This window comes from Cygnus atratus, chromosome 1 (assembly GCF_013377495.2).
Source record: "Cygnus atratus isolate AKBS03 ecotype Queensland, Australia chromosome 1, CAtr_DNAZoo_HiC_assembly, whole genome shotgun sequence".
Lineage (NCBI taxonomy): Eukaryota > Metazoa > Chordata > Aves > Anseriformes > Anatidae > Cygnus > Cygnus atratus.
The window spans coordinates 43,961,683-43,985,814 of NC_066362.1; the positions used below are offsets into that span (position 1 = coordinate 43,961,683).

Here is a 24,132-nt window from a genome sequence, read left to right on the forward strand (position 1 = left end):
GATAATAGTACTACTCATAATAATGTGCACAAACAAGTGATGCACAATGCAATTGCTCACCACCTGCTGACCGATGTCCAGCCTATCCCCGAGCAGCCGGCCCCCCCAACCTGGCTAGCCACCCCTATATATTGTTTAGCATGACGTCAGATGGTATGGAATACCCCTTTGGCCAGTTTGGGTCAGCTGTCCTGGGTCTGTCCCCTCCCAGCTCCTGCTGCACCCCCAGCCTGCCCGCTGGCAGGACAGCGTGAGAAGCTGAAAAGTCCTTGGCTTAGTGTAAGCACTGCTCTGCAACAATTAAAACATCAGTGTGTTATCAACATTATTCTCACCCTAAATCCAAAACACAGTACCATACCAGCTACTAGGAGGAAAATTAACTCTATCCTAGCTGAAACCAGGACAAGGTGATGGAACAAATACTATGAGAAACAATATCCAAACAGATGAAGAACAAGATGAGACTAGGAATACTCAGAACCAAGGGGAGATCATGCTTCATCAGCCTGGCAGCCTTCTATGATGAGATGACTGGCTCGGTGGGTGAGGGGATGCTGTTTACCTTGTTTTTTAGTAATGCTTTTGGTACCCAAAACATCCTAAGAGAAACTGACTGAGTATGACCTAGAAAAATGGGCAGCAAGAAACTGGTTCAGCTGCTGGGATCCAAAAGTTGTGATTGGGAGCATAAAGTCCCATTTGAGGCCAGCCACTAGTAACATAACCTGGAGGTAACTACTGGGACCAGCACTAGCATCTTCATTAATAACTGACGTGACGGTATAGAGGGCACCCACAGAAATTTGCAGAAGATACAAATCTGGAAGGAGTGGTTGCTACACTATATAGTTATGCTGTCAGACTGATTTTGACAAGCTGAAGAAATAGGTAAACAGGAACTTCATGAAGATCACCAAAGGAAATGCAAAGCCCTACACTTGAATAGGAGTAGGCCTGTGTACCAGTCTAGGCTGGGAACTGACTGGCTAGAAAGCAGCTTTGCAAAAATGTCCTGGTAGTCCACATGCACATCAAGTTGAACATGAGCTAGCAATATGCCCTTGTGGCAAATAGCCAACAACATCCCAGACTTCATTAGAAAGATTATCATGAGCAGGTCAAGGGAAGGGATTATTCCCCTGTAATCAGCATCATGAATAGTCTATCCAGTTCTGGGCTTCTCAATGCATGTAAGATGTGGGCATACTAGAGAGAGGCTGGGGATCCAAGATGTTGAATGGACCGGAGCATCTGTCAGATGAGGAAACAATAGCCTGTTCAACTGGACGAAGCAGTCAGAAGGGATCTTATCAATGTGTGTAAAATGCATGATGGGTGGGGAGTGAAGATGATAGAGTAAGACTCTTAATGGTACTCAGTGAAAGGACAAAAGAAAAAGGACACAAACTGAAATACAAGAAATTCCATTCAAACATACGATTTTTTTTTTTACGGTAAGGGCAGCCAAACACTGGAACTAGAACACTGGAAGCTTGTGGCGTCTCCATCTGTGAAAATACTCAACACCTGGCTGGACATGGTTCTGAGCAAACTATTTGCTTGACCATGGTTTGAGGAGGGGGTGGGTAGACTAGACAATCTCCAAAGACCCCTTCCAACCTCAATGATTCTGTGTTTCTAATACATGCCATCAGTGAAGCATAGTAGTTTTAACATTACATACTTCTCTCTGTGTGTTTGTCATCTTCTTTGTGGGCGTCTTCACTGTCTTTATCCTCTTCCTCACTCTTTCTTCCCTCCTCCACCTCTTCTACAAACACAGGAGAAAAACACGCATTATTTATGTTGACCCACAGAAAGTTGCATATAGAGTCCTATCTTGACTAGTGAGCTTAGAATACTTTTTTTTAAAAACACAGCAATAAAAATCCAGGGGAGAGAGAAGTAGGCACAGGGAAGTATTTAGAGATAAAAAACTAGGATAACTTCAGAAGAAAATTTTGAACTACTATACAACACAGACCCACTTCTGGATTCGCTTAGCTTCAAAATCAATACAGTGCCTCAAAGTTACCTCTGAAAGTTACATTTAGGAAGCAAGTATAAAAATTCAGTAAGAAGATACTAACATGTTTATTTCCATTTGGAAAATTTGTCCATAATCTTTATAGTAGAAAAGGCCAAAATTCTTTTTTCTTAGCAAGTATTAATTTTCATTTAGTTTCTTCCCAGTAAAAAGCATCAGAGTTTAAATCTAGTTGTTTAAAACCTACAATTCAGTTAGTTCTTTAAACACACAAACAAAAACAACCACACCTCATATCCACACAGCTTAAAAGGAAACACACTAACACTTCCTGAAAGCAGCATGAAGTGACAAATTTCCATCAACTTTTATTGCACGTTCCATGAAATTTCACTATATTTCACAGAGACAGTATTGCTGCTTCCTGTACTTGCTAGATAGAAAAATAAAACTATTATGCTAAAATTTATTCAGAATATAACAGAATAAGTCAACACTGGTATATAACACTTGATCTCTATATTGCTGTAATAAAAAAAATAAAATAGAAATTGAAGAAGAGTCTAAACATGATTTTTTAGAGGAAGTTGCAGCTGCACAGATATACTGGTGCTCTATTAACAATAGATTTTATTTCTATTACGAAGACTATTTCAATGATTTAAAATAAAGTTACATAATAAATCAGCAAAAAAAACTGAAATTACGAGGTTTTTTTTCACTTAATTAACCCATGCAAGAAATCATGGAGACTGAAATCACACAAATTCCTCAAAATCAGCTAGACTTTTTTTTTTAACGTAACAAAAGATCATAGTGCCAAATACCAAAAAAGACCTATAGATAAGCTTCATGGTTCTAAAGGATACTCCTGAAGTTCAAGCGTACTTTTTCCAGAAGTTGCAGATTTTAATATGCAACTGAAAGATGCAAACACTTCACAGAAAGATACACATATGTAGGGTGTCTTTAACATAACACGTTACAAGCTTCAAAGCTGCAGTGTTTTGTTTTTCACTTCTGTGTGGAGACCAAAGCCATTTCAGGGATGAGGAGGGCCACCACTTACACATTTCGATTGCTCTCTCTATGTGCCTAAGTTAATTTGTTTAGTTAGAAGTGGTTTAAACACCAACCCCGGCGAAATCCCTTTAGTTAGGAATCATAATATGGACAAAAGTTTTAAACTGCGTTAACAGTTTATTTTTCACTGACAAGCTGTGATTTTGTCATTGTGATACTAGACAGGTAGAAACAATGAATGCAGTCCTTACAAAAAACAAAGAATTTGGTAATATTATCGCTTTGTTTATCACAATCTTCCTAGTTAGCCACATTATTTGCTGTAGATGTGAACAGAAAGTTTGTTTTTTTTTTTCCCCTACATTTTCCTGTTGCTGAATGGCTGAAAATACCTTTTAATAGCTTCTACAGCTGCAACCATTCAAATCTGCTTAGTAACTGACTGAATGCGTATTTGGATGTCAACTCTGCCAATATATATAAATATAAATGGAAATAAAAATACTGAATAAGCTTAAGCTTAGGGAAACACGAAGTATCTGCAAATATTCTGCACTGCACAGTAATGCTCCCACTATGCCATAATCCTGTAACCACAACACTCTCCTTATAGACTGGCTGCAGCTCATGTGCTCAGACAACAGCCACAAGAAAGCACAAAACCTAGCCCTCATAAGGAGTGATAATCCTCAATCAAGCCCTACCCAGAAGTTTTTACAGAACAGAAATGCTGTTTTAAATGATATTCTAATTATTAAAAGCTACAGACTTCTACCCACATGATATATTTTTGCAAAACAGTACTTTTCATGCTGACGTCTAAAATCAATTTTGCTGTTATTCATTTGGACGCCTTGTGCATCACTATTATTTTTTTGCTCCACAGTCTAAGTTTAGTCCCTTCAGCGGACTAGTTTTTTTCAGTAGATTTCATTCAAAAGGGTCACACTAGAAAGAGATTTGAAGTCCTCTCTTTTGGTATCAGAGTATCTCTAATGGCTTTACAAATAATTACATTTTAGTTTCTTACGTATTTGTCTTACAAAACAGCAATTCGTGTGCTCTCTAGGACACGATGAATACCCGTTACTTCCACAAATGGCCAGTCTCTCGCTTTCAATGGATACTTTCTCTATATAAAGTTACTTATGAATTACCAGAACACATACAGTTTTTGAACAGGATCTGAAAAGTTACCTGGACATTACTTTTTTTTTTTTCTTTATAACCAACATGTCTAAATTGTGTGTCTGAAGTACATTTTTATTTAATTTAACACTCATCTATGCCACCTTTCAGATTTTTAACTTTTATTTATGAACCCCAGAGAGGTCAGAACTGTATTGCTGGGGATGTAGCAGGTTTAGTAGTGGATAAGTCCCCGTGGACGCTCACCAACTCAGGGGGGATGCAACAGAGCACCACCAGCATTCTTTCAACTGTGGGATGTACTTCACATTCACACAGTGCTGTGAAGATGACTGATCTATGTACCTTCAGTACACTGCAGAGCTTAACACAATATTCATTTCTGACAACTGCCAGAGATCAGATCTTTAAAAAAAAAAAAACCAAAGGCAACAGACTACTCAATACAAGTTACTCAAATGATTGCTCATTCCGGAGAAGATGCTCTACGGAATGATGTCCCATGGAATGATGTTCCATTTTGCTGGTTGAAATAAAAAAGTCTCTTCCAGTCTCTTCCAAGGGCTCGCTGTCACACCACCTCTATCTTCTTCGAACTGACACTCAATCTGAAAGCTAGCAACATACCTATCTAGCAAGTAATTTTACTTGTAGTTGGCCAACAATATAAAATCAGTGGCACACAAGAACCATAACCAAAGAGTATAGGTAGGGGCTAGGACCTGTATGGAAATCTTGGGGAGCAGCCTTGCTGAAAGGGGCCTGGTGAGCTAGCTGAACATGAGCCAGCAGTGCACTGCTGCAGCAGCAAAGGCAAGCTGGATTCTGGGCTGGCTCTGCACGGGCATTACTAACACGGATGGGAACGTGATCATCCTGTTCTACTCAGCGCTTGTCAGGCTGCATATGGAGTGCTGTATCCTGTTCCAGCCCCATAATTCAAAAAGATGCAGTTAGACCAGAGAGGGTCCAAAAGGCTGGAAAAGCTACCTTGTGAGGAAAGACTCAACGCGCTACGTCTTTTCACTCTGGAGAAAACTCAAGGGGACCTCACCATGACATTCAAGTACTTAGAGAGGACAGTGTCTCTCTCTTCACACAGAGCCACATGGAGAAGACAAAGGGTAATGGGGCAAGTTGCACAGGGAGAGGTTTTGCCTTGGTGTAAGAAAATTTTATTTTATTTTTTTACAGTAAAAACAATCCATCACTGGAACAACCTCACCAGGGATGTGGTGGAATCCCCATCCCTGGAGGTTTTCGGGATGCGACTGGACAGCGTTACGTAGGGGCACCTGGGCTCCCTTCTCCCACAGAAGTTTGCTGATCTTTTGAGATCCCTTCCAACCTGGGCCATTCTATTATTCTTTGAAGAGTCTCTCTCATGCAGCCTTGAAACTGGGAAATTAAATATGAATGTTTTCTTCCTACAATGCAAAGGAAAGAACTGATAGCCACATGAAGTTTGTAGGTTACCTAGTCTAACACCTGTGAATTTGTGGAAACATGAGACTCGAGAGGCAGTAGCAGAGAACCCTGATTTAAAAGGATTGTTAACAAGGGAGATAATTAGGCATAAGTCTGCTGACTTTACCTATTTGGTACCACGTACAATGCTGTGTCAACACAACAGCTTTTCTGCAGGAAGCACCACGTCTGAAGTTTTTTTTTTTGTCAGACTCTCATTTCCACTGTAGAAACTGGGATTTCTGCGTCTAGCAGCTCTAGATCTGCTACGGATGTCTAGCTCATATTGCTACTGCAAGGACACTGATGTTATCTTAAATGCATTCAGTGTACCTTACGGGTATTTGTTTTTGAAAATGTGGTGTTAAGTGAACATTAATTGATGCTTGATTACAGAGATCTAAATTATTTATATTGATCTTGATGTTTTCTATTCCGTATTTTCCTTACACCCAAAACCAAGCATAGCATCACTCTCCACACATACACAGAAGTCTTCCAGAATAATACATTTGTCAGATTTCAATCTTGCGCTAACAAGAATATCAAGCTCCTTATAAAGCATTTTCACTTTAATTTACAGGGTCTGTCATAAATACTGCCCAATGCTTAGAAAATGTGCAATGCTTTTTCTAAACAGAAGTAGGGCTGCATATACAACACTAAAGGAGGGATTATGCACCTGAGTAGCTTTCCAAGTTAGTGGAAGTTTCAGTATCCACAAAATCCACCGTGACACATCCCTCAGGTTAAAGTACAAGCGAAGACACTGTCAATAGGCTCTTCCAGTTCCTTTTACACAGTCTCAATGTTTTCAGGCATTTTAAAATGTTTTACATGTTTTGAGAGTCCTCTCAGATAGCGCTGTCTTAATTACTATGAACAATAAGTACAAGGATAATTGTTCTGGAAAATATCAGATTAATGTATTTTCAAAGAAATCACCATGATCTAGACAGGCTGGAGAAATGGACCACCAAATGCTTTGTGATATCCAGCAAGTACAAATACAATGCTCAGCACCTGGGAAGGGAGAACCTTTGCAATGACACGAGGGGTGACGGCCACGTGGCTGGAGAACAGCTCTGCACTGAGGACTTGCACAGGCAGCAAGCCACACGTGAGCTGGCAGCGTGACCTGGCAGCAAAGGAGGCCAACAGCATCCCGAGCTGTATTTACAAGAAAAATGGCCAGGACATCATGGGAAGTGGCTACTGTCCTGTATTTGGCACTTGCTATGCCATCGCTCTCTGCCTGGGACAAGAGACTGTTAAGGTGGCTGGGGCCTAGAAAAGAGGCTGAGGTTGCACTTGTTCAGCATGGAGAAGACAAAGCTTAATGGGGACACCCCAGCTTTCCAATACCTATAAAGATGGCTACTGAGACGATGGAGCCAGACTCACTGTAAAGGTGCATGGCAAAGGATGAGAGAATACGTGCAAGCACAAAGATATCCCAAGTGATAGAAGGCAAAACTTTTCCAACGAGAAGACAAGACACTAGAACAGGTTGTCCAGAGGGGTCATCCAGTGTTCACGAGTAGTAGTTTTTAAGACCTACCTGGACCAAGTCCTGAACAGCCTGATCTAATCTCACAGCTGACCCTACTTTGAGCAGGAGAATTAACTAGAGACCTACTGAGGTCCTTCCCAATGAAAACTATTCTCTTATTTGGTCACTTCTCCTCCTCCTGCCTATCACAAAGTACACAAAAAATCTATCAAGTGATTCCAACACAAAGCACAATATTCTCTTCTTTATTTTTTAATTGCCATATTTTTAGTTGGAAAAAATCTGTGAGGGACTTCAAGATCCCAACTGATGAATCCAACATTCCTGAACCAGTCCTCCAAAGTCCATCAGACAGAGGGATGCCCCATTTCTGGTGTGCAAAATCCCATGGATTAAAGATGCAGCAGTTGTGTCTTTGTCTGCCACATTAAATAAAATTCTTGTACCGTATATTCAGCTCACAGTTGCAGGTACTATAGACCTCCTAAATCTTTTATTGGATGAACAAAACATGTCCTCTTAAGCTTTCCAATATGAAGTACATTTCCTAAGTGCTGAAACATCACTGCACCAGATCTCTGAAAGCCCTCTATTAATTCCTTTTAGATGTAAACACCAGAACTGGAAATATTGCAAAAAAAGTGGTTTCAATAGTGCCATCCAAGTATAACTTACTTTCCTGTTTGTTCATTCAAGAATTTTGAGAACTAGCTGTGTTATACTACAGGAACAAAAGTTCATGTTTACTTGTTTATTTGCCACTCACATGCTCTGAAGTTCTCTTAAACGCTACTTTCTAGAAGATGAGCTGTATTCTTCGAAATGTTAACCGCACCATTTATTCTTAACAGGTTGTACTTGGGTGTCCTGCTTGACTTCAGACTGTTACCAAAGACCAGTAATAAGCGAGCTCTCTTTCAAAATAGCCCTGAAGGGCATGAAACAGCACTGCTGCAAAGAAGCCTCAAGTCAAGGTGTCTAGAATGTAGGACAGCAATTCTGAGAAAGACTTCAGGTTTTCCTTAGCAGTCATCCTCACCTGGTCAAACATGAGAAGCTAGAGATAAGGCAAGAGAAAGAACGCGTCAGCAGCTCCACTAGGTAAAACTAACAGTTCACCTAGTCTAGAATCCTACATCCAACGCTTTCCTGACAACAGCAGATGACCAAGTAGGAAAGAATGCATGGAGGGTTAAAGAGCATTGTTGCACTGGCCCAGAAAGCTCCTTCAGCCTTCTGAGAAGCTGCTGCTGGAAGACCTCCAAAGATTTAGGCTTCTTTTGTTTGATAGCCCTCAAAAAAAATCCTCTTTCACAGAGAAAGTAGGTAAACTTTTAGCAGTCACAGTGCTTGCTGTTAGCAAGAAGCTCCATAGTTCTCCACATGGAGAATTCTCTCTTCAATGCTTTGATCCCGCCTCTCAGTTTTTATCCTTTCTTCCATTTGCGTTATTCTGGAGGAAAAGGCAGCAAATACTCTCCATACTAATGATTTTACAGGTCTTTGTCACAGCCCTCCTTCATCTCTTCTTTCAGGCTGATAAATACTTCTCTATTATATAGTTCATTCTTGCCTAGAAGTTGCCTCTCTGACCTGCCATTAATCAGAAAGCAAAGAAGCTGTAGGAAGATATGAGTCTACTGCGTTGAAGAGATAAAGAGGAAATAAACTGGGACCCCGCAATCCAGGTGGTTTCTGGAGTGTGCTGAAGACAATTTCTTGACATAGGCGATTGCTGAGACAACTAGGGAAGATACTCTGCTGGGTTTGTTATTCACAAACAAGGAAGAAATGGTCCAGTACATGAAGACCAACAGTAGACTCAGTTGCAGGAACCACAAGACTACTGAACTTAAAATCATGCAAGAACTCAGCAGAAGGAAGAGCATTGCAGCCCATGCCTTCCAGAGAGCAGTTTTCACCTTGTTCAGGCTGTACATGGCAGCATCCAGAGGGAGACTGCCCTGGAGAGAAAAGGGGCCCAGGAGTGAGAGTTGTTCTTCGAGAGCCACCTTGAAACACAGGAACAGTCCGCTTCAATACGTACAGCGTAGAACCAGGGTGGAGGAAAGCCAGCATGGTTGAACATGGACCTTCTGACAGAGCTCCAGCGTAAAAGGAATTGCACAGGAATAAGCAAAAACATAGGGACATTGCTCAGCTCAACACATATCAAAACTTGATGTCCCACAGTGACATTGTTTTCCTCAATTTCTGTATTTATTTCCAGCATTCTTTGCTTTCTTCAACTTCCACTTAATTGATGTTTTCACAAATCTACTATAATCCTGGAAAATTGTTCTTGAATAGTTAATTCTGTCTTTTTATCAAGTTACGAACATTTTTGTACTTATGTATCACTTTGTAGTTAACCACAGTGAGTTTCATCTGCCATTTTTATATCTCAGTTACTCATAATATCATCAAACTGTCACCTCAGTAGTCACCCTTCATTTTCAATAAATCATGAGCTCTGTTGCACAGGACAGTCTCTGGAACACATGCTTGTGGGTTTACCTTTAATTCTTCAAAAGACTATTGCCTCCATGAGGACTTTCCATCTTGTCCCCAAATGGTTCAGTTTCTGTTAAGTTTTTGGTAAGAAACTATTTGTGTTTGGATATCTGAAATAATTCAAATATTTCAATCAGATCTTCTTTGTCATGTACTTACTTACTCAAGGAGCTCCAAGGTTTTCTAAGGTATGACTTCCCATTACAGAAATCTTAAGTGTCACAGCATAGCTATTATACATATACTAATTTTACTTGAAAATCAAATTATATTAATCTTTCAATTTAAGGAAAGCCTTCTAGTACTATTCTTTATATTGTTATTTAGCCATGCTCGTTTTCTTCTCTTTTTTCAAAGTTGTACATTTTAATTGACAGTTTGCACCTGTGTCCAAGACAGCGTCCTTAAATAACGTCCACACCATCTCCGTAGATTCGATTCTAACAAGACTCTTTCCAAATGTTAGTCCTTTTGTTCCAAGATAATATTTTATTTATTCTACTTGGTTTCTCATACAATAGCATTTCCTGTCCCTTCAACCTCTCTGATATTTGTTATTGAAATATTTACATCTGTGAAAGGACTGCAGAATTTTTGTATTAAAATCATGTTAAATTTAGTACAAAATGGATCCCCAGAAGATTTGTTTAAATATTTCATGCAGAACGTACTATCTAGAAAAATTTAAACTCCCTCCTCTGCAACTTAATGGGCAAGCTTTAAGCAGCTTAGAATAGAATGCAGAAATTAACGCGTGTCCAATAGTTAAGGACAGAACACACTTCAGTGGCCAATTTTCTTTTCACGAACAGTCACGGTTACATTCACACAACTGTAAAAGTCACAAACTGTTATAGCCAATAAACAAACTACTAGTCGAGAATTTATTGTGCCACTAAAACTGATAAAAAATATTGCTGGATACGATCATTTAAAGGCTTCTGCAAACTGTAGTTCAACATTCAGCACTCACAGTCTTTTGCTTCAGAGCTAAAACTACACTGTGGTCACAGCAAGTTTCCTCCTGACTGGCTAAGATGAGAAGAGCCACCCTGATATCTTAATTTCATTCACATCCAATAAAAGAAGCCTTAAAATGTGGTAAGAACAAGTATCAACGATTTATTTGGAACACACATTTTACAGAAGGGACTCATAATACACTATAATTTCTACCCAAGTGCACACAGTGTTCTTTTCCCGCTGCCATCCCCCCACCCCACAACAGCGTACAGTTTTGCAATCTCAATGGAACATGGTTTTTATTACCTCAATAAAATCCTCTGAAGGAGCTATGGAATCTACCTTTTCTGTGTTTAACTGTTATAAATTTAAGGGTAAACACCAGAAAAGAAGGAAGAGTCTGAAACATGGCTGAAGAGACATATTCTTGTCTCCCTGTCTCTAGTTATGTAGACACTCAAGACTGAGAATGTTTTTACAAGTTAGTGAAACACAGTTTCATCACCGGTGAAAGACTTAAGAAATTATGGGTGCTAATCTCCCAGAGACAGAAAGACACCTGGATCTTGTTTCATCTATGGAACTCCTACTTAGTCAAGTAGGAATAAACACATTTGGCTTAGTATGGTTTTCATTTCATAGAGAGCTACCTAACAACAAAACAGCAGCATTGAAACAACAGCCTTCTTTAACCACAAATAAAGGGCAGCATCAATATATCTGTAAATTATTCATGTTTTATTTTTCACAAGTGAGATAGCATGATAGAGTGCCCCATTGCCAAAAGATACATCAGATCCTTCTAAACTGTATGACAGTACCAGAGTATAGAGAACATAGGTTTAACATCAAGAATCTACACCTGTTGCTTCTGCTAACTACACAGAAAGACTATAGGACCAGTTTCATATACCTAATGCTTTCAAATGCCAGGCAGTTGCCATTATCACCAAAATCAGATAAAAAACATCATGCATCAAATCATGCACATGAACTGTGTTTTTTCATGAAGCCTTTCTAATATTGTCATTTGGTGAAAGAAATTTGAAACAAATGGGAGTTGTGGCACGCCTGGATTACCAGTATGCTTTCATTCTTTCTATTTACATGCATGTCAAAGAAAGCTGTTCTCTCTTCTACTCAAGAACAAAAAATTAACACATTACTTTCTTTTCCTACAAATCCTTCTGTTCCGTGTCTGTCAGCTACCCACCTTTTCTATCCCCCTCCCTTCCCCAATTGACCTAGTTTGTAAAAAGAGAGGGGAGACACGGCTGTGAGGGGATAGAAGATCTCTAGAATGACAATTTTTGGTATTGTTTTCAGTCTTCCTAGGCCTCAAATTCCATCTGTCAAGTCATAAGACTACATAAAATTTGTAAGACTCACAAGAGGCCTTTTGTTAGACCTCTGAACATGTGAATTTGGATACAAACTTTGGAAATTTTCCTCATTCAGAATATGCCTGACTTAAAGTCATACAGGAATACACATTGCTAGAATTGACTCCTTAAATAAAATTAGTTATGCAAAAAACAAGAGGGAATGATGGCTATCATCTAGAATACAGTTTGATTTATTGAACAGTTGTGTGCTGTCGGACACAGGTAATCTTAGCACCTCTTTTTTCTTCTTATTAAGAATGACGAGAGGTAAGAAAAACACCGTTAACATGAAAAATTAATGCTCATCTTAACTTATGTCAGTGTGATGTGTTACCAACACTTGTTGGCTTGCCTTCTCTATTTGCTGCTTTTTAGAGTTTATCTATAATAAAATATAATTTAAATGCCTTTGATATTGTTTCATATTTGCTGCTCACAGTGCTAATTCAAGGACAAATGCTCACACCAGCAATGTTAAAGAACACTGGTAAGAATTAAAAAGTGTATTACTTCATTAAATATGGATTTCCACCATCATTTACAAAGATACTGATCCTAAAATTAATTACTTCAAAGGAGTTCTTTGGAGGAAATGTCCACATAATCCCCCATATATATAACTGAAAGACTGGAATTCTTAGTTATTGATTTAGAAACATGTCACAAGCGCACTACTTCAATAAATGAACAAAACCCAAGACTCGAATCAAAGCTACCAACTTAGAAAACTCTTACCTGGAAGACTTGACTTGTTTGATAGTATCACTTCAGCACACTCCTTCTCATCACAAGGATCCTCTTCATCGGACAGTACTAAGAAAGCCTCCTTTGGCAGACTTTCATTGCTTTCCTGCTTTGATGGTGAACCCAAACAGTTGTCCATTTTCTCATCTAAATCTGGGGCTGTGTCATCCACTGGAAGCAGAGAACTTTTAGAAAAACAGCTCAGCTCATCTTCAGCAGGGGCTAATTTTTCCAAAATTGGAATAATTTCATCTGTTTCCATAGAGTCAGTATTCTCCAGGATACCTCCACTTGACTGACCTATTGCCTTCTCAGCTGTGGTTTCTGAAAGACTTGCAGTGCTGTCTGTATCATCCTTTGGTTCTTGGTCAGCTTCCATACTGCTAGAGATGGCTTCTTCTCCAACAGCATCTTCAATACTTACTTCTTCATCCCTCTTTTCCTCTTCAACAGATGAATGAGAATTAACAGTTATGTCATTTATCTCTCCTGTCTCTTCAGAAGAGTCACTATTATCACAGCTTGGTTTATTTTCACCTTCTGATGAAGTGTTATTCTCTCTTTGGTCCAAACGATCTTTTATATTATTTTCTTCATGGAATTTATTGCTACCAAGCACTCCATTTTCAGCCTCACGAGCTACTGCAGTATCAGTTTTCTGCTCAGGAGTACCATTCGCTGGAGACAGCGTTCGAGGTTTAGGTTCTAGGTCACTCACTACACTCTCTGCCCTACTTTCAGGACTTTTGACTTCCCTAATTTCATTGGAAGTTATTCTTCCTTCTTCAGAGTTAAGACAAAAATCCACTAGGCCATTAACTTCCTTCTTGTCCTCCAAACAGTCTGTATTGCTTAGAGAGGAATTTAAATCAGAATCTCCATTCTCATGCTTTCCATTTAACAGTTTAACTTCAGCTGTCTTCAGCAAGTCCTCTTTAGCCTTATAGACAGCCTCAAGTTGTTGTCGATCACTTACTCTCATTGTTTTTCGTGCTTTGAAGACTTTTTTTTGAGGTTCATCTGTGCCATCCATCTTGACCCTTAAAAAACAAAAGATCAGTAAGAATGGTGATGGTAATTTATTAACATCACATTACAGGTATTTCAAAGAAATACTGTAGCTGCAAGTTGCATTTAGCACTTCGTAGAGCAGATTGGTTTAACTGTATCTATAGAAACCAAAACACTTAAATTTTGTTTGCCTTCATAAGAAGTGAATGAAAGCTTCCACGCGTGTTGCACAAATATGTGTATGTAAAGATCACTGAGACCACACTATTACTTTAGTAACATTATGCAGTAATACCATGACTATATATTTTAAACCAATCAACTCACAGTATTATTAGAGCAGAGCCACATAATGAAGTTTCTAGCAAGAAAAGGCATTGTGCTAATGTAAGAGCCAGCACGCTCTTTTCCTAAAAAAAGACAATCTTGCTCTATCAGTTGATAGCTATTTTATTTTACTAAAACAATGTCATGTCAGGAGTTTCAGATGGAATTTAATTTAAAAAATGGAGTAAACAACAAAAATCTTTGTATCAAGTAATTAAGAAGATTTCAATACACTGAAAGAAGTTAGAATAGTTCAGTTGGAAGGGACCTTCAAAGATCATCGAGTCCAACTGCCTGACCACTTGAGAGCTAACCCAAAGTTAAAGCATGTTATCGAGGGCATTGTCCAAATGCCTCTTGAACACTGACAGGCATGGGGCATCAACCACCTCTCTAGGAAGCCTGTTCCAGTGTCTGACCACCCTCATGGTAAAGCAATTTTTCCCAATGTCCAGACTGACATTTCTGAATGAGTCATTTTTAAGACCCTGTACTCATTTCACTCAGTCACACAGATACTAAGAAAAAAGAACATTCTATATAAAAAAATAAAATCGGAAAAAGATTTGAAAGTCTACTTTTAACAAATCCACAAATCCAGCATTAACTAGGAAGTTAAAATAGTACCTCTGAAATACAAGAAAGTCTTCTTTCATTTGTTTCTACTATACAAAAAACAGACGGGTATTTTTAAACTATTTTTTTCTACCCTGTCTTATTTTAGGACCCAGTTTTAAAGGATTAGATATGATAATATTGTTCAGAATCAGAAACTTTTTGTATCTCAAATGAAACTCAGTAACTAATATCATGAATCAGTTGATGATAATCAGTTGACATCTACTGAAGTTAGTATACCATCATAAATTAGTCTTACTTAGCATATGGCTTAAATTTCTCAAAAAATGCAAAAGGTCACCAGTGTAACGCTCATTAAAACTTATTATACAAAGCAGCCAGAAGTCAATTTATGGGATTTGCTGAAAATACTGATTTTTTAAATCTTCTTGGCAACTCTTGGCCCCTCCCCCTTGAAATCTACTGTTCTGGATTTTTTTCAGAAACAAACAGTTCATGCAGATTGCTGTTTTATACAGCCTCTTTGCAAACACTGTATGATTTGCCAAGAAAGAGTTCACTGTCCTCCAAGAACAGGCTAATAATAATCTGTCTGGTAGAATAAAGAGAAATCAGGAAGTTGATCCCCATATGATTTTTTTTCCTCTTACAGGCATCAGATAAGCAAAAGTTTACACCAGTGATACAGAAGAATCATTACAAAGGGATGCATTTAAAGTATTCAGTGTAGTTCATTTTGCATCTTCCTCCAATTCACTTTCATTTACAGACCTCAGAAACTCATTGAATGCTGTACTGTCTTTTCAGGTGGGGTAAAAAAAATATTTTTAATAATAATTCAAATATCCAACTAAATAAACATGCCTAGAGCTTTCAAATATGTCCATCTCTCCCTTAGGCCCCAAACATCCAATTGCTCCAAGAATTGATCATGTTTTATCACCAGAAGTATCTGCAGTATTCGCCATCATTACAACACCTTTACAGGACAAGGAAGTTTCAGAGACTCACACCAAAAATATCAGTCATAAATTGAAACACAGTTTGTATCATCGAATCACTGCATTCATTAACAGGAAAGCAAGAGTTACATAAATAATTAGGCTATTGCTCTGATACCTTATTCATTTTAAATATACTTATCTTCAGTGACAGTGCACCATCTGAGCTATGAGAATCGAAGGCTTATTGGTTTGAGGCAGGTTAAGCTTCGTCAGCTGAGATAGGTATCAACAACTATTCCAGTTCAGGCTAATATATCATACATATAACGCTTAAGCACTACTTGATTAAGCTACTTTAAAGCCATTCCTAACTTTGGGCAGTAACTTAGGGGAGTGGCCTGGTGGCACAGTACTGGCTCAACATGGCAGCTGACCTAGAAGCAACACCTTAAATCTACTATCAGAAGTTCTTCAACATTTCAAGTATTTTGCCCACAGAGTAAACCTTTGGCACAAGAGTTCCTTGACGTCTGAGCCATGCTCTGTAGCAATGACGGCACATCTACTACATCTACGTGAGAGCTGATGTCAAATGTGTTTTTAAAAGCCACAGCCGTCATTGTCATTGATACCAACTCAACCTGTTCTTCCTAAAGATGATGGTAGCAATGAGTTTACTGACCGTGTCCTAAAGGATTTAAGAAAGTAAGTTCCTTTATTTCAAAGCAGACCTGACAGAGAGGTGTATCTGGGGAGGCGGACACCGATACACAGTCTCCCCTAGAATTCTGAGCAACTTCCCAGAATGACTGAGAAAAGAAAACTGCAGGATACGATTGTCCTATATAGCCACACAGTTGGTTACTTAAAGGAATCAAAGAATCATAGAAATGGTGGCCCAAAGAGACCTGTGGAGATCATCTAACTCAACGTCCCACTCAGAGCAGGACTACTGCCATGGTTTTGTGCATAAATAAAAAGTCATAAAATTCACACAACAGAGATTCCACAACCTTTAACTAACCTGTTCCACTGCTGCACTAATGCCTCTTGGGGAATTTTTTCCAGCCTGAAACTCCTACACTCCAACTCATGGCCACTGTACCATCCCACACCACTACAGTTGGCTCCACCCTTTTTATAATCAAGCCTGTCTACAAGTACTAAATAGCTGTAAGACTGCCCTTTATAGCCTTCTCTTCAGCAGATTAAAGTCATTGAGCTCCTTCAGTGTCTCTTTGTAGGTGCTTTAGGCTCCTATCATTTTAGTAGTCCTCTACTGGATCCTTCCTAGTTTACTGTGAACAGCTTGTTTATGAAGGAAATCTAGCATTTCTGCGTTTCCTAACTAGAATATTTGAAGATACAAAAGGAATATATATTCTGTGGTACAATATAAATTCAACTCTCAAGATAAACTCAAGACCTTACAACCATGACATACTGTATTACATAAACATAAGGCTTCTACCATCCTTAGGTACCATAATTTATCAAAAATACAGGTAAAATGGAAAGAGATGTGATAAAAATTTTTTTGTTGTCGTTTTCCATTTCTTATTAACACTGAATTCCCTTATACTTTGTTTCGATTCTTTTCTGCTTGACAATGTAGAATCTTCATATTTGAGTAACTGATGGAGCTTAAGTAACAGATGCATTCACACCTTGTGAACAGATGAAAAAGATCTTCACAGAAGATTTTATCAGCTCTATTTACAGACTCACCATAATACCATTAAGAGAGTCTGAACACGATTGTCTACTACTGCGCTGCCACTAGTGGAAGCAAAATGCAACACACCTACAGAAACACTGATTTGGAAAATCAGTTTATCTGTTGTAAGAAAACATTCTCATCCCATAACCATTTCCAGTCAGATGAAATACAAACTCAAGACGAGTTGCTAATAATCCTTCCAAACCAGTCTACATAGTAAATACAGTATCTTTATATTCCTCTAGAAGAGGACACATGTGACACAGTAATTTAACACAGTCCTGAAATTATGGGAAGCACAGAAAAACCTCTAAATATTTTAGAAGCACGCATGCAGTCTCTGAAAGCATACACATTCCTTATTCCCAAGAACTTCAGCAGAAAGCTTTTTTATGTCACTATAAAAGCCTGTATCAGGCTGTCACATAGAGCACTGATTGTCATACTTACGGTTCCATGAGTGTAATCCCCTACAACATGCATGCTGTTTCAGAAGTATGTCTTGCAGAGTCGATTTTGAAAGGAAAAAAAAGGTCAGGCTTGGCTAACCTCGAACAATTCTTAAGACTCATGACAGGCAGCAGCTAAAGCCTTCTGTTCATCTAGTACAAGGATATAAGGCCTTTGTATCAAAATTAAGTGACTACATGTAGCTTGATTTCCCTGACTACAATGCTTTCTTTTATAAGCATTACACTGAATTTTAAAGTCTTTAAAGAGTTTGTGAATTTTGTAATATCTGATCTTACTCTTACTGTAACCAAATGATATTTTAACGATCAATTACAAAATTTCACACACAATTTAAAATCAAGTTTGTAAATGCATCACTTGTATAATCATAAAATTCAACTTAAAGCAAAGTAGTATTTGTACGCTCTCGTTTCCTTAAATATGTAAACGGCCTTTCATTCATATTTTTAACATAGCATGAAATATGGTAAATAAAACTAAAATGAAAGACACTTCCTTTTTCAGTTTACCGAGAATAACAATCTTAAAAATCAAACATCAGAATACCTTTTTTATATTAATGCGCATCTTTACTTTTTTTCTTAGAACAGAAAAATACTGAAGGAATAAGCTTGAGTTACTAACGTATTTCAAAAATGTGTTTAGTTTATATCTAACAATATTATCGAAAATATAGCTAAAAGACAAAACCCTAATACAGTTCTACAGTGAAACTGATACAAATGAGCCTTACAAAATTCCATTGCTAGATGGCTATTTGAGTTAATTGATGCACATTTTCAGCTCAATCCCACAATCTTTCACAACCAAACAACACCAAGTAAAAGCTACAAAACTATAAACATAGATGAGATTTAAAGATGAAAACTAAATGCTGGTTAAGTATCACATATCACAGCAGACCACACTTAAAGCGTTTCCAGCCATACCCACAAGGGAGCACACTGCAGCCAAGTAACAGATCTCATGTGAGAGCTGAGTAAAATAAGAAACAAATTAATCAGTAACCAGTTCAGACAGGTTTGGTTGTATGGGTGCAAGCCTATGAGCAATCATCTTATAAATATCTGCCTTCCAGTCCGCCAAAGGGGTAGAGGCTGCCTTTCAGAGAGGAGAGCAGGTTATATGAATTCAGTCTTAACACTTTATAAACTCTTAGTGTTTTAAAAAGGAATGGATTTAGATAGTCTCCTTTTATACTCAACAATTAACACAGAGTTTAGCTACATTTGCTATACACTTCCCTCATAGTACGCTTAAGTAGTTTCAGTTTGTCATCATCACATTTCTTTGTTGTGACATGGTCATGAGCGGCTCAGGCACCAAGCCAGTGAAGTGGCACCTATTATTTCAAGGAAAGGCACTTGTACAGAGCAGTATGAAATGACTCCTGCGTGTAGAGCTAAGTATGTAAGGGTTAAATTCTGTAAATAAGGTGGGTTTTTTTATAAAGTTCAACAAAACAATAATCAATTTTGAAACACCAACACATGAACATTGTATGTATTTGTTTAGGTATCATTTATCAAAATTCTTCATTTTAAGCTTTAAAGTCATACGTACTTCAGCATGACAAACATACCATCATGCACCTCCCTCCAATTACAAATCTGCAAATATTTCTCATTACCAAATATGTGATGGGTGGCAAAACCAAAATGTACCAGTATAGCTAAGAATACATGAAGGACTTCTCTTGCAGCCAATTAGAAATTTTTCCCTCCTCTTCCCCTTATACATATATATATTTATTATTACCATGCAAAGAGATTGCAGCTCTGAAGCAACAAAGGAAGGTATTAGCTTAGCTGCTATGGATTAGCCTATAACCGTGAGCTCATATGAGCACAGCCCACGAGCTGCTCAAAAAGTGAGCCAATCAGCAAGCGGCTGCCTGAATCCTGCCTGGTAACAGGCAGTAGACAAAGAGAAGGTCATGGAAACACACTACGGAAAAAAAAACTGGAATCTCTGCAACAGTGCACAATGGGTTTTGCATAATATAATCAGTCTAGAACAGCGTTTGCACAGGCTTCCTGGAATGTATGTAGCGCTAGCCAAAAGCACCACCATAAAACACTTGCAAAAGCACAAGAACTACACGGAGGAAGTAAAAGCCTTTGATCAGGAAAACCAGTGCTCAAATATTCAAGTCTACTTAAAATGTAGCACAGCTGAATCAAGGGAACGGAGACAGCTAATGGTCAGGAGCATGATGTTCTAGATGGAGAGTCCCAGAGAATGCACGTAATGAACAGAACCTACCTCTTAAGCGGCGGTTCACAATAAGCAGTTTTCAGTTGAAACCATCTATAGCAATGTTGATACAAGTCATCAGAAATTTAAAAACTATTTTCAAAGAACAAGTAAGTTTGTGATCTGGTTTTCCAGAACACGTGCTGAAATACCGCACCAGGAATGCGCTTTCATGCCCCTAACTCAAGTCTGCTTATCGGACCGAACACAAGATACACACCACCAGTGCACAAACAACACTGTCTTAATATTTTGAAGTAAATGCAAAAAACACAGCTGAGGAGATACACTAAGCGAAAACAGTATTTCTTCTAGCACACCATAGGCGATCATAGGTTTTGTTCCCTTCCAGGCTAACATTTTGTGCGTGCTGGCTGAGCGGGGCAGCAGAACGCGCCATTTTCTGAGAGAAAAATCACGTCGCCAACCCGTCCAGCTCCACCTCCTGTACCTACAGCAAAACGAGGTTGCTCTGACTGAACCTCCGGCCTATTTTTTCGCCGCGTTGTCCGGGGCTGAGGGAGGTGGCAGGGCGGGTGGCTCGTTGGGAACCGGGCAGCATTTCCCGCCGCAGAGCCCTGCAGTTTCCCGGCCGCACCCTAGGGGGCGCCCACCCCGGCCGCGCTCCCGTCCGGCCACCCCCTCACAGCGACAGGCCACAGGCCCCTCTCTGATTGGCTGGATGCGATCCGCACGGCGGCCAATCAGGCAGAGGCTCCTGAAATTCTACCCAGCAACAGAGAGCCACGAGGCCCTGAGGCAGAATGTGGGCAGGGAATGGCGCCGGAGAGCTGAGTGCAGTGCTAGGAACGACCTGAAGCAAAAACTTACAGGGCTCAGACCCAGGGCTTCAGAACAGCGTTAGCTCACAAGTGCAGCGAACAGGAAGCGCATAGCCTGGCTGCACATTCCTTCTTTAACTCTGTCATGCTGGTTTAAGACTAGCGAGTGTGTTACGTTAAATGTTGAGTCAAAAAATGCAGAAAAACAAGCCAGGTCCAAGCACGTCTGTTTTTATTCTTTCCTCTGTTACTGGGTAGCAGCTGTACCCTTCTACAGAAGCATCAAAATCCAGTTATTCCCCATGACTGCAGTGGGACGTCACCATGATTGGAGATCTGCTTGTCCCCGACCCTTGTGCTCTGCCTTTTGAGGAAGCGGTTCTGTATAACACCAAATCCACATGGATCTATGCCTACTGAGAAACACACCAAGAAGTGGTTATGTGCTTGGTAAACTGGAGTATGTCCATAGTATAGTTTCAGACAAGTTGAGTGGTCCTGGTCTTGTACACTTTCATCAATGGCCTAACATACAAAGTTGAATTGTATTCTCATCACTTTGGTGCCACAATTAAATAAGCAATTGTCCCATGTCATCTGTACCTCTAAGAGAATGACACCACCTCTGACTTCGGCTCATGAATCCATTTCTCATCCTATTATAGCAATTTTAGATTCTTCTCTCAGGAGGAATGGCAGCTACTCCCTGTTAGATCCATTTATACAACTGAGATCTTTCCACTTGCTGGTGGTTTTCCAGAATTGTCCTTCCATGGTTCAACAGTTCATGCCTCCGTAGCTATTACACGTTAAGTATATATAAAAATATATATACATACATATATTGATAATGGAAAAGAGAAAAACAAAAGCGAATCCTTCCTAGACAACGTTTAATTACATATTCCAGCTAACCTCATTCAAACATGGCTGCCTTAGAATCACCAGCCTTTAAAACACGTGAAGTTTAAGCTCTGAACCTTGTTCTCCAAGAAGAAAAGAGAGCTTTGCTGACTTCTGTAAACAACTTTTAACAGGCATTTCAATCCTTGTAAGAGTAAAATTGTTTTGGAGTGGAACTCAGCCAGAGCAACAGTGGTAGATACTGCCTGTCTTCTAACCACAAAGTGTTAGGCATTTCAACTTTTATCAACAACTGAAAACATCAGCTTTCAATTCAGCTGTGAGATCCTAAACGCTAAACAAATATTGCTGTTTCAAATTCCTGTAACAGCAAAATTCAACATTACTAGAACTCATTTTTAGCATAAGCTAAAAGCACTAGGTACATTTCTCTCTGTAAAAATGGATTAACTCAAATTTTACATAATTTATGCCTTTTAATATACGTGTGGAATATTTTCTCATATAGTTTAAATGTTATACTAAAGCTATGTCTGGCACTAGACTAACAGTTACATTATCCTAAATACAAAGCAGAGCTAGTAATTCCACATAAGTGGGCACTAACTGCGATAAGACATTCACAACTTGAAACTTATCCAACTTCTGATATTCCAAAACTAAAGGCTGAATAACCTGGTTAGTTATTCATATACTTGCAGATAATAATTAAAAAAAAAAAAGAAAGAAAAAGAAAAACTCTGGAAAAAATCATTTAGAAAAGTAATGCAAGATGTTCCATTCATGGTTAGTTTTTTTCTATGCATTACAAAATACAGAACTTTGTTCTTCTGTAGGTGAAATTTCAAGTGATAATTTGATAGACTAAGGCTGAAAGAAGATATTAATGTATGCAGAATTGCATCCTTTTAAGGCAGACCTCTTTAGAAGCCTTGCTAGATGAAATGACACGATTCTAATAAGTTTACTCATTACGTAGTGCCTTTTCTAAATTAGTTCATTACATATGCAACTATCATTATGCAACCAACTCTCAAACACTTGCAGCTTGGCATCAGACAGCTCACACCTCTGAAGTATGATGTCACTTAACCACGGGCCCCTAAGGTCATTTAGAAAACGCGAGAAGAAACTGAAAGAAAACTAGAAACAAACAGGTGATGCTGATTTTATGTTACTAAATGCTTGTTGTGCATAGAAACACACGAGAATCACTGCTGAACTCCAAAAGTCATCGTCTCTGACTGCGAGCAGCAAGCCCCTGGCAGACGCAGGATGCGGCTGTCTCACAAATTCCGCTCACTGAAGCCCAGTCTCCAGGGTAGGGCTCGGGAGGCCCCAGCCACCCCACGGCGCCCTCCCAGGCCCTCCCTCGGGACCGCAGCGCGCAGCAGGGAGCCCCCCCGCGGCCGGCCGGCAGATGGCGGCGGGCAATTTGCGTACTGGCTGCGGATTGGCTGCGAAAGAGCCGCAACCGCGAGGCGGAGCCTCCGCCGGGATTCGTCTGTGCAAGTCTGCCCGGCAACCGGCTAAAAATAGAGCCGGCGCCGCACCCAGAACGGGCGTGACGGCGCCGCTGCGTTTGTGGCGTTGTGCGCGTGTGGGCGCACGGCGCGGGCTCCTCGTGCCCTGGGGGTAGCGGCGACGCTCGGACTGGCGAGGGGACAGAGGCACGGGAGGGGAAGGCACAGTCCTCTCACTGGCTCAGGGTGACGTAGCTGGTCTTTGGGTTTTGGATAGAAAAGGTTGTTTTAGAAGCGCGGTGGGGTCAATGTTTCCCAGTTAAACTATTACAACTTCTTTCCTTCATTTTTAAGCAGGTATCACTCGGTCTGGTATACATGCCGAGTCACCTCAGTGACGTGAATGGAAGCGGAGGCATCCACTCACTGCAGCAGACGTACCTGAATCTTCACTAAGCACACATACTGAGACCTGGCATTATGGACTGCTTTGGGCTTCTTCCTATTTTATTTCTCAGTACACCTGATGTCACGACAGATAAACTGGCAGAATTTGTGCTCGCAGACTACAGACAATACTAGATGTGGAAGGGCGAGCAAGCCAAACCAAGGAATGAAACTAAGTGGTTAAGTCATCTTGATGAGAAAAATCAGATACAAAACTGGCTAAGCAAAGCACACAACTTAAAAATACTTATCTAAATAGACATCCTGTTACAAGTAAATTCATCCACGATCTACGTTTTATCATTTTCAACCTACAAAACACAAGCTCAACTTTTAGTACAACTGAGCCGTAGGCACAGACTCTTCTGACTGCAGCAGAAGCCAGAAGAGGTTTCCAAACTTTCCGACGCACCACATCTGCGCGCAGATTTTTATTTCATGGAACTGGCTGCAGGCAGGTCAAAGCCAATAGAGCACAACGAATTAGAACAGCACCCAAGGCATGCATGAGGTGCTC

General features: G+C 39.6%; 1 protein-coding gene across 6 annotated transcripts in view; it reads right to left on the reverse strand.

Annotated features, from left to right (window-relative positions):
* Positions 1 to 24,132, reverse strand: part of ATF7IP (activating transcription factor 7 interacting protein) — a 105,101-nt gene that overhangs the window by 38,353 nt on the left and 42,616 nt on the right. For all 6 annotated transcript variants that reach the window (XM_035544319.2, XM_035544316.2, XM_035544321.2 and 3 more), the window contains exons 2-3: positions 12,740 to 13,788; positions 1,688 to 1,774 (exon numbers count right to left, since the gene is read on the reverse strand). In XM_035544319.2, the coding sequence (XP_035400212.1) occupies positions 1,688 to 1,774; positions 12,740 to 13,781 (1,129 nt within the window). In that variant the 5' untranslated portion in view covers positions 13,782 to 13,788. The remainder of the gene's footprint in view (positions 1 to 1,687; positions 1,775 to 12,739; positions 13,789 to 24,132) is intronic.